Source organism: Megalobrama amblycephala, linkage group LG14 (assembly GCF_018812025.1).
Source record: "Megalobrama amblycephala isolate DHTTF-2021 linkage group LG14, ASM1881202v1, whole genome shotgun sequence".
NCBI classification, from domain to species: Eukaryota; Metazoa; Chordata; class Actinopteri; order Cypriniformes; family Xenocyprididae; genus Megalobrama; species Megalobrama amblycephala.
In genome coordinates, this window is record NC_063057.1 from 12,378,077 (window position 1) to 12,393,151 (window position 15,075).

Below are 15,075 nucleotides of genomic sequence, written 5' to 3' on the forward strand. Positions count from 1 at the left end.
TGTTTGTTTGTTTTTTTGTTATTGATTGAGTGATTATTTGTTTGTTTTTGTCTTGGTTTTCTATTTATTAATTATTTGTTTGATTGATTGACTGTTTGTTTGTTGTTTTTGTTTTAATTTATTTATTATTTCTTTATTATTTATTATTTATTATTATTATTATTATTATTATTATTATTTAAACCTGGATTTTGCCACGCAAATAGCCATAGGAGCTGTCATGGTGTTAAAACATATGAAAATAATCCTTGTATCATGGCTTTAAACTAGAGGTGGGGAACATTTATCCTGGAGGGCCATTGTCCTGCCGAGTTTAGCTCCAACCCTGAAAAAAAACACTCATCTGCCTGTAACTTTAATAATCCTGAAGACCTTGATTAGTTTCAGGTGTGTTTAATTAGGGTTGGAGCTAAACTCTGCAAGACAATGGCCCTCCAGGACCTCGACCCCTGCTTTAAACCTTCAGAAAATGTTAAGTTCGCATGTAGAATTTGTCCTTGTTGCAAATAATTGGTAAATTTAAATTGTACATGTCAAAAGCTATTAAATATCTGAATTCTGCACAATATTTTCTCGCTCTTAGTTTGCACAATTTATCCGTGCATGGATGTTGTAAAGTCTTTGATTAGCATTAATGAATAAAAATTCGAAATATTCTTTTTCTCCGAGAAAAGATCATATTAAAGATGTTAAATGTGTTGTGAAAACCATTTCATGTTGTTTTTTTTTGTTAAAGTGCTGCTGATTTTGTTTTCTTTTCTAAAATGTTTATTTTTTCTCCATTAGACACACAAACCCTATAGTAGAGAATGGACAGACACACCCTTGCCAGAAAGTCATACAAGAGGTATGTTTAAATGTGAGTTTGACAGTATTTCAAATTTACAGAAATTTACTCTGTCCGCAAATTAGTTTGTTTCTAAACATCTATGTTCATTTGTTATAGATCTGGCCGGTGTTGTCAGAGACGTTGAACGCCCATCAGGGTGATAACCGGATAGTGGAGCGCTGTTGCCGCTGCCTGAGGTTTGCAGTGCGTTGTGTTGGCAAAGGCTCTGCTTCCCTATTACAGCCACTCGTTACTCAGGTATGTTTGTGCTCTAAAAATGGACTTCATCTGATCTGTATCTGTGTTTTTGGAATATAGAGCTCTAAAAAGGTGTGTGTTTGTGTTTTTAGATGGTGAGTGTGTACCAGGTGTACCCTCACTCCTGTTTCCTGTACCTGGGCAGTATTCTAGTGGATGAGTATGGCATGGAGGAAGGATGTAGACAAGGCCTTTTGGATATGCTACAGGTAACACACGCAAACATTCTCCAGTCTAACAACTTATAGTCTCTGTAGTTAGACTTTGGACTTTGTGTGGTCCACATTGCAGCAGTGAGGGGCCGTGTGACCAACATGTAAAGTGAAACTTTTATGTGTAACCAATATATAGGAAATGTATACCTTTTTATGACATTGTGAGGTTACGACTTACCACTAAATATCTCTCAAGTACAATATCAAAACCATATGAAACATTAATACAGAGAGTACATTGTTGGCTCATGTTTTAAAAATAGATTTTTATAAGGAAATCTTTATAAATAATAGATTTTTATCTTGGAAACTCTTGTGTCTTTGATCCCCATACAAAGTGATTTCATTTGAATCTTGTGATGATGATTATGAACTAAGTGTTACTGATCAGTGGCTATATCTCTCACCCTTGCAGGCGCTCTGTATGCCGACCTTCCAGCTGTTAGAGCAGCCTAATGGACTGCGCAATCACCCGGACACAGTGGATGATCTTTTTAGACTCGCCACAAGGTACCAGTTCTGTGTTTTTTTTAATTCTCCAGCAGTTTTAGAAAAACAACCTGAAATGATAAAACAAGCACAAAATAAGTGACTTGCCACACCAAAAGAACATACATTAAGATATGCACCTATTTTTCTTCATAATTTCAGGTTTGTCCAGCGCAGTCCGGTCACGTTGCTGAGCAGCACTATTATCGTCCACATCATCCAGTGTGCCATCGCTGCCACCACCCTGGACCATCGAGATGCCAACTGCAGCGTTATGAAGTTCATCAGAGACCTTATTCACACGGGGGTCTCCAATGACGTAAGTGGCGCACTAAACGAAAGCCCGTGTATGCACATTGTCGTTCCTGTTCATTCATTGCATATAACTGATTTTCCTCTCTTTCAGCATGAGGATGATTTTGAGGTGCGGAAGCGTCTGATTGGCCAGGCGATGGAGCAGCATGGGCAGCAGCTAGTGACTCAGCTGATCAACACCTGCTGTTTCTGCCTGCCGCCTTACACTCTGCCTGACGTGGCGGAGGTACTCTGGGAAATCATGGTCTTTGATCGGCCGGTATGTTTTCAACCTTGAACACGCACCACTTCTTAAACGTCATTCAAATACAGATTTATATTAACACGTATGCATTTGGCAGACGCTTTTATGTAAAGCAACTTGCGTTGCATTCAAGCAGACATGAGGTCTTTTATTAATTTTTGTTATTATTAAAATAAGCTGCTTTTTTTAATATATATATATATATATATATATATGTTATTTACATTTTAATGCTTTATAATTTACAATTTATCAGCATTTTTCTCAACACCCAGAATAAAATTTGTGGCTGAATTGCATTTTTAAAATTTATTTTATCTTAATTTAATGTCTTAATTTATCTATTTTCTACTAATCTCATCTATTTATCCTCATCTATTATATTTAGATCTTTTTTGCAGTCTAATTTACAATTTATCAGTGTTTTTCTCAATATGCAGAATAAAATTTGAGGCCGAATTGCATTTTTTTAAATGTATTTATTTGATCTTATTTTGTATTCCTAAATTTCCTTTTCATTTTATTTTATTTTTAATGTTGTGAAAACTACAAGATGTTTTTCTACTTGTTGTATGTTTAGACGTTTTGTCGCTGGCTGGAAACCGCACTGAAGGGTCTTCCAAAAGAAACGGCAGGAGGCGCTGTAACCGTCACACACAAGCAGCTCACGGACTTCCATAAGCAGGTCACGAGGTGAGTTTGTCTGTGCCTGCCGTCACCTGAGCCTTCAAAGAAGGCTGTTAACAGCAACAGCATTAGGATAATTTCATTATAATGTCCTTACACTCCCGAAAGAAATCAACCTGTTCCCTAATTAAAAGTGCTTTTATCCACAATAAAAAGTAAAATAGTGCTTATCAGTGCAGATTACAGGCAGCATTTGTCTTTTGAGGTATTGCAAGCTGGTGCACGTCCAGTTTTCCCTGTGGTTAGATCGGCATGACAAGCCTAAACAAGTACCCATAACCAGTCCTCCAAGAGGGTGAAGTATCTCATACTAAAGCAAGTCTTGACCTGAGAAACGAGGAGCCTCCCAACATGGTGTCATGCACCGATGCCAAATACATATTCTGACAGTGCAGAATGAGTCATAGCCTTGAGTGGAAAGTCCAAACCACGCCAGACTGATGCAGTGCCGTTGCGCCGCTCGCCCATCCTGTCGGCGTGTTTGGAAATTGATCTCTGACTGATTAGTAATAATAGGCCAACTTATTGTTAAGTAGTTTGTTGAAAATTGATGCTAATTTGTTCTGTTTTTCATTCTATCTATCAATCTGTCATCCCAGTGCAGAGGAATGTAAACAGGTTTGTTGGGCGATAAGAGAGTTTACAAGGCTGTACCGATAGCTGTCTTTTACCTGCTGATGCTGCAAGACCAGGTGAGAGAAGCATATTAAACAAAATTTGGAATTTTTTTCAGGAAATTAAATTATTTGAATTAATGTAAATAATTAAATCAATTAATTTAAATAAGATGCTTTATCTTTTTTCCTCATTCTTATGTTTGTAATTATTTTAAATGATCACTTTTTTTCCCTCAAATCCAACCATAATCCATACCACAACCACAAGCCATAGTCATAAAAAAAAATTAATTCATTGGTTAGAGTTGTGGGATCCCTGTAAATTATAAAGTTATTATAAAATTCTCTTTTTTTTACTCTGCAGGTCAGATTTTTTTGTTTTGCTAACATTTGGAGGAAGTGGCAAAGGGAGCCATGATGACCACTGTTGATAAACTAAAGGGAACTCTTGCATGAAGGATTTGTGGGACTTGGCACCATGGGAAAGCCAACCAATTGGATTGGAGCTATGGAGTGGCAGGGTTTCAGGAAAAGCAAATTGCCTTGTGGGTGTCTCAAGACCGCAGCCCCATCCCTCCCTTTTACCCCTCCAAGCACACTGATGCCAGCTGCAGCGAGAGAGGGGAATTTCGGAAGGGACATCAGCGTCTTGAGAGGGGGTGGGCCATCGAATGGACATTGAAAAGCATACACCCATTTCAACGTCTGCATCAGTCGGATTTTTGGGGATCCATCAAAAAACAAAAAACAAACAAAAAAAAACCATCAACAAATAAGGATGTGCCTGGTTGCAAATCATAATGCATCGTTAAAAAAAGACTTGTACGTTTTTAAAAACAAAATGGAGATTTATTTTCATGGATGTGTGTTTAGAGATCAAGATATGGCTTTGCTGCCAGTGCCATAAAAATGATTACCAAACTAAAGATTGTCACAGCAGCAGCCTGCGCCTGTGGGACATTTGCAAAGGGAGAATCTTGGGAGAGTTGGCGTCACCCTTGATCTTTTTAAAGTTGGCTGGAATTTTATCCGTACAGGTTATGCTGTAAATTTATGGAGGGGACTGACTGGCAGGTGTTTTTTTTTTTTTTTGCTCTTTCACTATGTTGGCATATCTCAAGAGACTCCGAGATCATCTTAGGAGCGTGTTCGGTCGATTGTTCGAAATAAAACCAACATTGTGAGGAACAAACTAATCTTTGTCTCGAGTATCATTTCGGATGCACTTGTGTGTTGATTTAGAACTGATTTACACGCTTTCTGGAGCTCTCAGAACCTGTTTGACCAGGTTTCATTTTAAGAAAGTTACATGGGTCCTTTAGGTCTCGTTTTCTGAGTCACAGAGTAAATTGAACCCTCTTCTATTGTCTAAGGCCCTACAATCATGTGTTTCTCACAATTGCACGTGTAAACCCTCAGGTCACCCCTCCCGCATCCCATTTGCTGAATGAACATTATGTAGTCAAGTACGTAGTCATATTCGTTCAAGTCCGACAGGTTCATGTTACTGGCACGGACCCTATAGGATGAGGTCAGCAGATGTTATCCGCCTGCTCCCGTAATGTTTGCAAGGAACTTGCATGAAATATGAGTCTTGATGAGTGATATATGAGTGATGCAGCTTATTTAAGGGTTTAACAGAGTCAGAGTTACAGAGCACTAAACGTTCATGGGATGAATCATATAGTGGTAACATGATCATGCCAGCAACCATTTAAAATACTGCAATGGTATTTATTGAAATCTAACATTTTAAAAGACAAGTTTACATAGAAGAAAAAAAAATTGGGGGAAAAAATGTCAGAAGGCCTGGTCTCCAATGGAAATGTTTTCAGTAAGGCAGTGGTGAGGGCACCTACATAGTCCAGTGTTCAAATGTGCTGAAAGGACCTCCAATTTTGAGCAGGGAATTAACAAGATTGTGTTGGTGATGGAAAAATGGGTTCCTCTTTCAGTTAGTGGATGTTTTGAGGCCAGGTGGAGTGTGCGTTTTGACTCTGCAACAGTCTATGGAGCTCTTTGAACTGCTCCACTGTCTGGTCTTTCAAGTCAGGGTTGGAGATCTGCAAACGAATGCTGTCTGTAGACCATGAAAGCTCCCCTGAAAACATCTCTGTAAGGATTCTTGCAACAACGGGAACAACCTAGAAAAAAATGACAGCATAAACTTTCAGTTTTTTTGATAAAGCAGTCTATGCTAGGTGTAACAATTGTTGAATTATACAATATAGCTCTAGTTCTGGATGTTGATTGGCTAAAAGTCACTTTAGTAATGGCTATGGCAATGTTGATGTTGGCTTAAATAGTTATAGCTTTGCTAAATTGTGAATACAATGCTACACGTCAATATTAATACAATTTAGCAATTGCAAGGTTTGAAGAACGTAAAATTCTAAAACAGCTCTGGCTCTGGATGCTGATTGGCTACACAACTGTATGGCAACATATATCAAGGGAAACACCTGTTCACTATGCTATATTGTAAATACAAATCCGTATGTCATTGCTTACAACCAAAGACTATTGAATAACACAAGACGTGTCACTTGTATTGTTTTGAATGGGAGAAAGTGTAACGCGCAATATGGCGGAATAAGTCCCGCCTTCTAAATAAGAGCCAATCGCCGACTGGTAAAGTCATCGCGTCACTTCAGCGGCCGTTAGAATCACCGGTTTCTATAGAAACAGTCAGACGCGCGCCTCTGAAGAGACACGCATTTAGGTCTGCGCATGCGCATTAGCTTGATCCAGCCTGAAAAATAGGGGTTTTTTTTGTCATGATTCGAGCATTTAGAAACCAAATTTATGAGCCGGTTGTTGTTAGATTTCATTGGTGATTTCAAATATGAAATTTAATCGTAAGGTTGGCAAACAGTTTTGGGAGAATTTGATGTTTCCCCATTCAAAGAGATTGCATGATGCCCAGGATGCCCGAGAGGCGTTTCAAAGATGGCCGCCGAGTGAAAAGACTTGTCTTAAAGGGACTTTGTTACAACTCAATTTAGCAATATATTATGGTTTGCTAAGTTTGAAGAATGTAAAATTCTGAAACAGCTCTGGATGCTGATTGTCTACACAAAACAATATATGGCAACATACAGGACGTGAAACATCTTTTTACTTAGTTATAGCTATGCTATATTGTCAATACAATGTCGTATGTCATTGCTAACAACTCAATTTAGCAATATAGCACGGCCTTGTACACCTTCCTGCGTAAATAAATGACTAGTGTCATAGATTTCATCTTCATACCTGGACAATGATGAGCTTTTTCTCCTTGGGCTTTCTATCTGGCCAGTCCTCACCGAAGCAGAAGTAGATCTCAAAGGGTGGTGGAGTGGGCGCCTCCCCTTTCTGATACAAAATGAGATCTGAGGGGGGGGAAAAAACAAAAAAAATTATTTTTATTTAACTGAATCTACCACAAATCAACACAATGATCTCAGTGGTCACATGCACTTTTGGTGCCTCGTGTGAAGTACATGTATACGAGTTTGTAAGTGTTTTATGTATATTCTGAATAAAATGAAGTTGGGCAATGTTTTCTCTTTTTCACTTCCCCAAAGACAGGAAGCTTCTGTAGCACAAATGCGACAAAATGAAGAGCAAAGGGTGTTGAATTGACAGATTTTATCAATCACATGCTGCCACAGAGAATGGATGTGAATGATACGTTTGTCAAGTTTTACAGCTATTCTTCATCAACATAAAATGTCAATATTCAAAATTACTAATTTATTCTGATTAATATCACTTCCACTATAATTCTTCTAAACTCTGAAACTTGAGGCTCAAATAAAATCCAGAGGTTCCCATTTGTGACATTGGGTTGTAATTCAAATGTGCTCAAATGTGCTCCTCTTACCCTGAAGGAAGTTATTCAGACTGAAGACCCTTATCTTCATCTCTCTTTCCATTGGATTGGGTGGACCCTGCTCAAGCACACCTGGCCCAGACCAGAACACTTTACACTGGCACAATCGGATGGCATAAATATCTTGTCCCCTGATCTCCAAAATTAGCCCTCGGTCCATCACATCCAGCAGATGATCGGTGTAGAACCTCTGCTTTTCGTTCGGGATCTCAGAGGTTCCTGGAAACAGTACCTGCTGAAGCGTGACTGGACCGAACAGCTCTACTTGCTCTGGTGTGGGTGCCAGGTTACCGTAGTAAAGTCTACAACCCTGAGGGTTACTGACGGTCAAAGAACCAGCTGTCCGACCCCTGTATTGGAACTTGATATCCAAATCAGTTACTAGAAGGGAAAAAGAGAATAAACATTTTATCATCATTCACTCACCCTCATTTCTTGTTTTTTTCTTTCTTTCATGGAACACAAAAGATATTTAGAAGATGCTGCTCTTTTCCATACAATGAAAATGAATGGGAGAAACAAATCAAAATTTGTAATTTTGGTCACCATTCACTTACATTGTATGGGAAAGAGCAGCATGAACATCCAGACTAACTTTCTGTTTTTGTGGTCTATAGAACGACATGAGGGTGTATGATGACAGACCTTCCATTTTTGGATGAAATATTTCTTAAATAAAACATTTCCAGTCTAACAACTGAATTTTTTTGTATTAGCACAGCCAAGGTGTGCACTATAAGTTAGTCATTTCACATCAGCATTACTCAAAATGAGAGGGTGGGACTAGACTTTTTCTGAGATTTAGGCATGTCCTCATCATAAATTGCAACATTAATCCAGAAGAACAAGGCATTAGAGGCTTACAGGGCAACATGTGTGGACTGCTCAGCAACTCTGAGATGCAGGGATGAATCTGGTTCTCCGCCTGGGCTGGCACCTCTTGCATTGGGCTATCCACCATGGTTGAAGGGCCTACAGAATGAGAGACTACATCCTGAAGAACAGGAGGCGGTATGACTCCAGTGCCCATTTCCATACCATTCAAAAGTCCTCCACCATGAACGGGATACGATCCCTGCTCAACTTTGATTGCACTGTGACTGGAAAATTCAGGAGGTCCTGTGCCGGGCTGGGCGAGATGAGTGGTCATAGGAGCACCTCCATTGGGGTTATTATGGACAATTTCTCCTAAGAGGTTCATATGAGTGTTATGGTGGGTAGGGTTATAGCCATCGCCAACAGAAGATGTGAATGGAACGTCAACTCTAGGGGGGTATCCTGGGTAGCTCGGAGGTTCACCAACTCTTGGATCTGTCGGAAAATATAATTATATTTTTATTTTTATATTTATATTATTTCAAAACAATAATTGTATAAATATAGATATCTTACCAATGGAGAGTTTGACAAAGTTTTGCAGCTGAAATGGGAAAAAAATAAAAAATAAAATTCAGAGAGTGGCGAAAATCATGTTGATTTTACCATTTACTTCTTTCAAAAGTTGTTCAAGCTATTCTTCTATGCTCCATGCTCTTCAGCACTTACCTCCTCTTCCTCATCCTCTCCAGCATCTAAAATCAACAAAAGAAGACATGATTGGTTCATCCATCTTTTATCCTTCAAAGACTCTATGGCTTGACAAACTTGAGTTTTAATTCCTGTGTTGATGTATTTCCTACTTAAACAAGAAGATGGGAAATATTGAAGAGTTTGTCCTTATTTTGGATGATCTTCTTGTGCTAGTCAGTAGCTGATAGTAATGGGCAACAGAACAGTTTTAAGCTAATCTGTTTTCCAAACATGACACTTTCATTTTAGAGCCAATTTAGAAAGAGCCAACAGTGTTGTTTGAACTAGTGTCCAATGTTACTGGCTTGCAGGCATGCGTTTTGGGGTCTTTACCTCCATTGATTGACTGGTCGCACACCTCATAGATCTTATAAGGCTGGACGGGGGTGTCCTTAGTGCCATCATAGTGGAGTCCGAACTCTCGGCTTTTGTTAAGGGCACAGCGGAGGTTAGCCTTCCATTTGGCTGGATCTGGCTCATCTACTCCTTCCTGGTACTTGCCTGTTTCCAGAGCCCAAGCCTGTGGAGCAAAATGAGTGAATAAAGGGATGCTTGTGGGAAATGTCCAGACAAATTTCTTTTTTATTTTTTAAATTGACAATGGGCTTTTAGTCTGAGCCTCAGACGTCACGCTTGAATCTGATAAATATAGCACACTTAACTGGAAACACTTCAGGATTTTCAAAGTCGTCATCTGATTGGTTGAATTCTACCAGATGTCCGGGAGATGTGCGTGTCGAGTTCTTTAACGTTTGCCTGAAAACAAATGCCGTGACGCCAAACCCCCGCGTGGAAGAAGAACGTAGTTGTGTTTACAACTGCGACAATGAGTGCTTACCAGGATCAACTAAACTCTGGATTTTCAAATGTATTCGAAGTTTGCGGCTCCACTGTTGCACGTTCTTGAATAAATAATTTATTAGATGCACACCGGTCTGTTATAATAGGGACATCGACTTTACATTTTTCACGCCCCTAAACATGACGCAGAACAAAACGAACCATGATTGGTTGCGTTGCATGTCAGTCAAACGTCGTCTTGGGCGGTCCTTGGCCAATGAAAGCTGCGATAGAGTCCAGACCTTCTGCCGTCAGTCTGAAGGTCTGGCTATGTGAGACTAATGGGTTTTAAAAGTCTCAGTCCATTTTTTAAATAGATAATGGGCTTTAGGCTACGTTTACACGTGGGCGGCTATTTTCATAAACGGACATTTCAATCTCTCCGGTTTCAAAAATAACATTGTGCACACATGTCAGTTTTCAGAAAAGTGTTCATTTACACGTACCCGTGTATATATGCCGTCAAGAGCATGCCAAACCTGTAGGTGGCAGTGTAACGAGAAGCTCAAGTCCACGTAAGCCAATCAGAATCCCGAAAATAGCAACGAATAATACACGAGAAGAGTTTGCACCAACATAAATTCATAAATAGCAACGAATAACAACATAAATAGCAACGAATAACACAAACGAAGGGAAATGTCTCCGTTTTTCAAAATAACCATGTACGTGTAAACGGGGCCTTAGTTAAGTATCAGTATATTTCAAGTGTAATTAGGGGGCGGGACATTCCTATTCTAGCATCTGATTGGACAAAAATCTGCATTGTGCAGGATGAGTCAACAATATTTTTGGTTTGTTTCCAGAGACTAAAGTTTGTTAATATAAACTTGCATAAAGATGCAAGAAAACAGCCTGAAATCTCTAATTATTTCACAGGGTCTTTAAACTTATCATGACTTCCTCTTAAAATCTTGCTGAAGTGAAGTCAAGTGGAATTGAAACTCATTTTTAGTTCTCCAAAGCGTGGTTGCAAAAGTACTGAAAAGCCTTTCTTTGAACACATCACTAAAACTTGTAAATATAGACATTTAATGGTTCAATGCTCTGCACTAAACACTGTTTTTTAAAAAAGCATGTGAAGACAGTGGTTCCCATTTCAATCATTTTCTGTTATTGCAATTAATAAATACTGAAAAGTGAAACTACTAGGTATTTAATTACTTTGAAACTCTAAAATAGCCCAAAATCCCCCCTAGTTCTAACTTTAGAACAGAATAAGGGTTGTGACAAAGAATGTAACCTCAGCATCCAGGTGACAATCTTAGGTTGGTGTTGAATCTAAGCTCCTATTTAGGGAAATACTACTTAAACATGTACAAAAAGGGTTATGAAAACAGCACGGCTGATGCCAAAACCATACGACTCACCTTAAATATAGTGTTCTCCTCTTCCAGGGTAGGCATATGGCGGGTGGCATGTCTCCATGGGATCCGAAACAGTCTGCGCTCTTGATTGAGCCAGTGCAGTCCTGGGTATTTCCCACTGTTAATCTGATTGAGTGAGAAATGTTTACTTTACTAATGTTGAACTCGCTCAGGATGTCAAGATATTGCAAATGATATTCCTCTTCTATTATTCCCTCCATTTTAGATGCTGATATTTGGCGTTTGAAACAGGGGTACAGTACATTGCCAATGTGGTTTGATGCATTTCTTTGCTGGTTTGGAAATAAGGTTAAAACTATTCTATGACCATTTTTTCCATTTACTCACTTTTATACTAATGTCAATAGTGAAGCGATGCAGGAAGCACTGTTCACACCAAAGTTGCTTTCAAACAAAGCAGCTTTCTATTGTTCAGTGAATTCAGGTAACCAACTTGAACCTGTTGCAAACTCTGTATGGGGAAACATTTTTAGCCCTGAAGCCACAATCCCAATTGTGTGGATTCCAGTTGATTTTACTGGATTTCACATTTATGCAAATGCACACCTTTAAAGCAAATTAAAGGTGTCATAAAAGTAGTCTATCAAACTTTTGCGCTACATTCTGTTTCTGGTGTCATCTGAGGAAAAGACTGAGGCCCCATTTACCTTGAAAATGGAGACTTTCGAAAATGACCTTGTTTTAGTTCGAAAATTACCCCGTTTTAGTACGAAAATGACCCTGTTTTAGTTCGAAAATGCCGGCGTATTGTAAATGACAGCCGTAACCATAGCAAAAATGATGCGTTTTAAAACAATAAAGCACTAGTGTAAACAGGGCCTCATAAAGGTATTCACTCAAAAACTTTCCCACTGCTGTAGAAATCATTTGTGTATGCACATATTTAAAAAATGCTGAGTCATGACTGGTCACCTGATGTGAGAATAAATACATATTAGGGAATGATCAGGGTCATTAGAACTGCTTTTATGGTGCTTTTTGGAGCTTGACAGCACCTGGTCATCATTCACTTTTATTGTATTAAAAGAACATCTGCTTTTTATGTTCCACATAAGACAGTCATACATAGTTTGGAATGACATGAGAGTAAGTAAATGATGCCAGGAGTGAACGATCTCTTTAAATGTCCTCCGTTTTTGGCTTATCTTCAAAAAGATTCTACAAAATTACAATATGATTAACAGATCACAATTCACCTGTGCCAGCAGCCATGGCTTCAGACGAATCCTCCGTGGTTGACCACTCATGGTGCTGGAAAACAAGGGGGTCGGAGGAGGTGGTAATGGTGAACACTTATTTTGGTCAGCTATTATCAAAAAAAAGGGAATAGTTACATTGTTGACTGATGATTTAGTGTGGAAGTTGGCAACTATCAGAGAGGAACATAATTATAAGTTGAATCTGAAAAGTTTGCACAACCAAAGAGACGCTGAGATAGAAAAGCTGAAAAAACATTTTATACAACAACAAAAAAATGGATAAAAAGTATCTTTAACTCAATTTTAGGGCAACAAGTTGAATAAATATTCAGCACAAAAGCAGTACAATGACAAATGTGACAAGACGTGAGCCTTTAGGCCTCTGCCAAGTCCTCAAATCGCTGCTATAAAAGCAGGTGCTCGTGGGAAAACAGAAAGCATGTGGGTATTTGGTTTTTTAAAAGCTCAGTAGCGGGGAGGTCATGTTACCTCTGTAAATAAACGACAACATGACTGATCACAATAACAGCCAAGCTCTAATGCCACCATTAGCAAAGTCTGTTTTTTTTTTAAAAAAAGGGGAAAAAGTAATTTCAAGAAAGGTCTTGTCTGTGTATCTGACTTATGCAGAAATGAAAAAGAGGCTGTGAAACTTTCAAGGCCAGTTCTTATTAAACATACGGACAGTCATGAGAGCTTCATGTGAGCTTTTCAATGAGTGTTAAATGTTGTCTTGATATTGCACTCCCATAAAGGAAGTTCTAAATACTACTAAATTCATTCATTATGAATTGTTAAGAGGAACAATATTAACCAAATGCTAAAGAGTAATTTAGATTTGGTTTAGGATAGAGAAGTAGGTGGGGTGCCTAAATAAATCAAATCTGTTCGGCATTCTCCAATTTAGTTCCTTTAACCCTCTATGGCACGATGTTATCTCTATAGGTAATAACCCCAGTTCTCCACTTTCTGAGCATATAATATGGTTAATAGTGAAGGGATGACATGGTGCATGTGTGAAGGTCCCCAAAAAAGCTAATTTTTATTTATTTTTCACCTATAAAAAAAATTTAGAGTCATATAAATTATGTTTATGTTATGAGAAATTGCTGTGTGACAGCAGACATCTTCTTAATTACATTTTGTTGAATAATCCATTATTATTAATCAACATTTTTATTACCCACTCAGAATTTAAGTTAAATTAAGGCAAACATTCTATTAGAATGTAGAAGATAATTCTATTAGATACTGTCAGCAGTTAAAGCTATTTTTTTAGAATTTTAATAATCATTAAATATTTAGTCACCCACTTTCCCTTACAATATTTAAATAAAAATAAATTTCACCTATTATTTACTATTTATTTTAAATTACTAATATATATATATATATATATATATATATATATATATATATATATATATATATATATATATATATATTAGTAATGAGGACAAATTTATGCAAGAAAATAACTTTTTTTGGTTTCAAAATACAAGCAAAAGAGGGTTTCAATTATGGAATTCGCTGTGCCTAACATTATGCCTTTAAAATTAGTAACTTGCAAATACAAACAAAAGATACACTGCCTATTACTCAAAAACCAAAATGTTGCCAAAACGCCCATTTAATTTCCACCTGTCCAAAAATAACACGCGCCCAGAGTTTCTTAAGCCACATTTATACGACAAACCCATCGAGATTTAATGCTCTGTAACTTTTGCAAATGTTAAACGAACCTAAAATCACTTACCTGCAATGAAAAGTATCCAAACTTTGATTCGGGCTCAGTTCAGCGTTTACCTGACGGGCGCGTAATAGATCAGGTGAGGTTTAGATCCGCGTGTGTTCGTCCTCTCAGCTCCAGCAGGTCAAATAGTCGTGGACTGACTGATCACAGCTCTCCAGTCGGACTCTCTCATGTCCATGTTGTTTTTTTTACAGGCATGAGACGACAGAAAACGTATTTGCAGAAGTTGAACAGGTACCACCCTTCCGGATGACATGGGCTAATGTAAACGGAAGTGGTGTGTGTTTCAGTTTTCATACATGCTGTGTGACCCAACTGCGCTCTGTGTTATAGTGTGTAGCGTTTGACAACATGAAAATGCTATAGTGCATATCATTAGGGGAAATGAGAGAGGTAAATCCTATACCAAAAACGAATGTCTGAACTGTAAACATTCACCAAATATGACAAATGACAGAAATACAGGAGGCAAATACTCATTTAATAAGACTGTTCTTAGGCTACATTTAGTGCTGTTTAGACTTTAAACTGCAATGCGTTTATTTGTTCACTAGGTGGGTTCTGTGACTTATGGTATTTGTTAATACGCCATTTGACCCCTAGAGAAAACCTGTAAAATAAATTAATTAAAAAATAAAGAAATAATAAGATTATAAAATAAACTACTTTAAATGAATACAAATGGGATTAAAGTAACATATATTCGTTTGATATAACTTAAGTGGTAACTTAATAGAAACATATTTTAGATTTATAATAATTTTTCAGTGTATACATTTGGGTGTTTATAAAAGA

At 38.0% G+C, this 15,075-nt stretch overlaps 2 protein-coding genes across 4 annotated transcripts in view; one reads left to right on the forward strand and one right to left on the reverse strand.

Moving 5' to 3' along the window:
* tnpo3 (transportin 3) overlaps positions 1-4,846 on the forward strand; it is an 18,286-nt gene extending 13,440 nt beyond the window's left edge. The window contains exons 15-23 of one of the 2 annotated variants that reach the window (XM_048155020.1): positions 787-859; positions 947-1,087; positions 1,180-1,296; positions 1,718-1,812; positions 1,954-2,110; positions 2,198-2,365; positions 2,931-3,043; positions 3,637-3,729; positions 4,019-4,846. In XM_048155020.1, coding sequence (XP_048010977.1) covers positions 787-859; positions 947-1,087; positions 1,180-1,296; positions 1,718-1,812; positions 1,954-2,110; positions 2,198-2,365; positions 2,931-3,043; positions 3,637-3,697 — 925 coding nt within the window. In that variant the 3' untranslated portion in view covers positions 3,698-3,729; positions 4,019-4,846. The remainder of the gene's footprint in view (positions 1-786; positions 860-946; positions 1,088-1,179; positions 1,297-1,717; positions 1,813-1,953; positions 2,111-2,197; positions 2,366-2,930; positions 3,044-3,636; positions 3,730-4,018) is intronic. The other variant, XM_048155021.1, reaches the window with a different exon arrangement.
* Positions 4,749-14,574, reverse strand: irf5 (interferon regulatory factor 5). Of its 2 annotated transcripts, none has more exons than XM_048155027.1 (10): positions 14,284-14,574; positions 12,525-12,579; positions 11,311-11,433; positions 9,434-9,620; positions 9,077-9,102; positions 8,924-8,951; positions 8,396-8,842; positions 7,523-7,912; positions 6,910-7,028; positions 4,749-5,798 (listed from the first exon to the last, which is right to left on the reverse strand). In XM_048155027.1, the coding sequence occupies exons 2-10, from the start codon at positions 12,573-12,575 to the stop codon at positions 5,610-5,612; spliced, it is 1,560 nt and encodes a 519-aa protein (XP_048010984.1). In that variant the 5' UTR covers positions 12,576-12,579; positions 14,284-14,574; the 3' UTR covers positions 4,749-5,609. The 2 variants fall into 2 exon arrangements, with proteins under 2 accessions (XP_048010984.1, XP_048010983.1); XM_048155026.1 differs by having other exon boundaries at positions 12,525-12,634.
* Between the last annotated feature and the right edge of the window lie 501 nt (positions 14,575-15,075).

Excerpts from the sequence above, each read along its gene's own strand:
- irf5 (XM_048155027.1), bottom strand. The coding sequence starts at position 12,575 with ATGAGTGGTCAACCACGGAGGATTCGTCTGAAGCCATGGCTGCTGGCA. Across the intron at positions 9,621-11,310 it reads AGGAGAACACTATATTTAAG|GCTTGGGCTCTGGAAACAGG; the intron begins GTGAGTCGTATG and ends TTTGCTCCACAG. Across the intron at positions 5,799-6,909 it reads AAAAGCTCATCATTGTCCAG|GTTGTTCCCGTTGTTGCAAG; the intron begins GTATGAAGATGA and ends ATTTTTTTCTAG.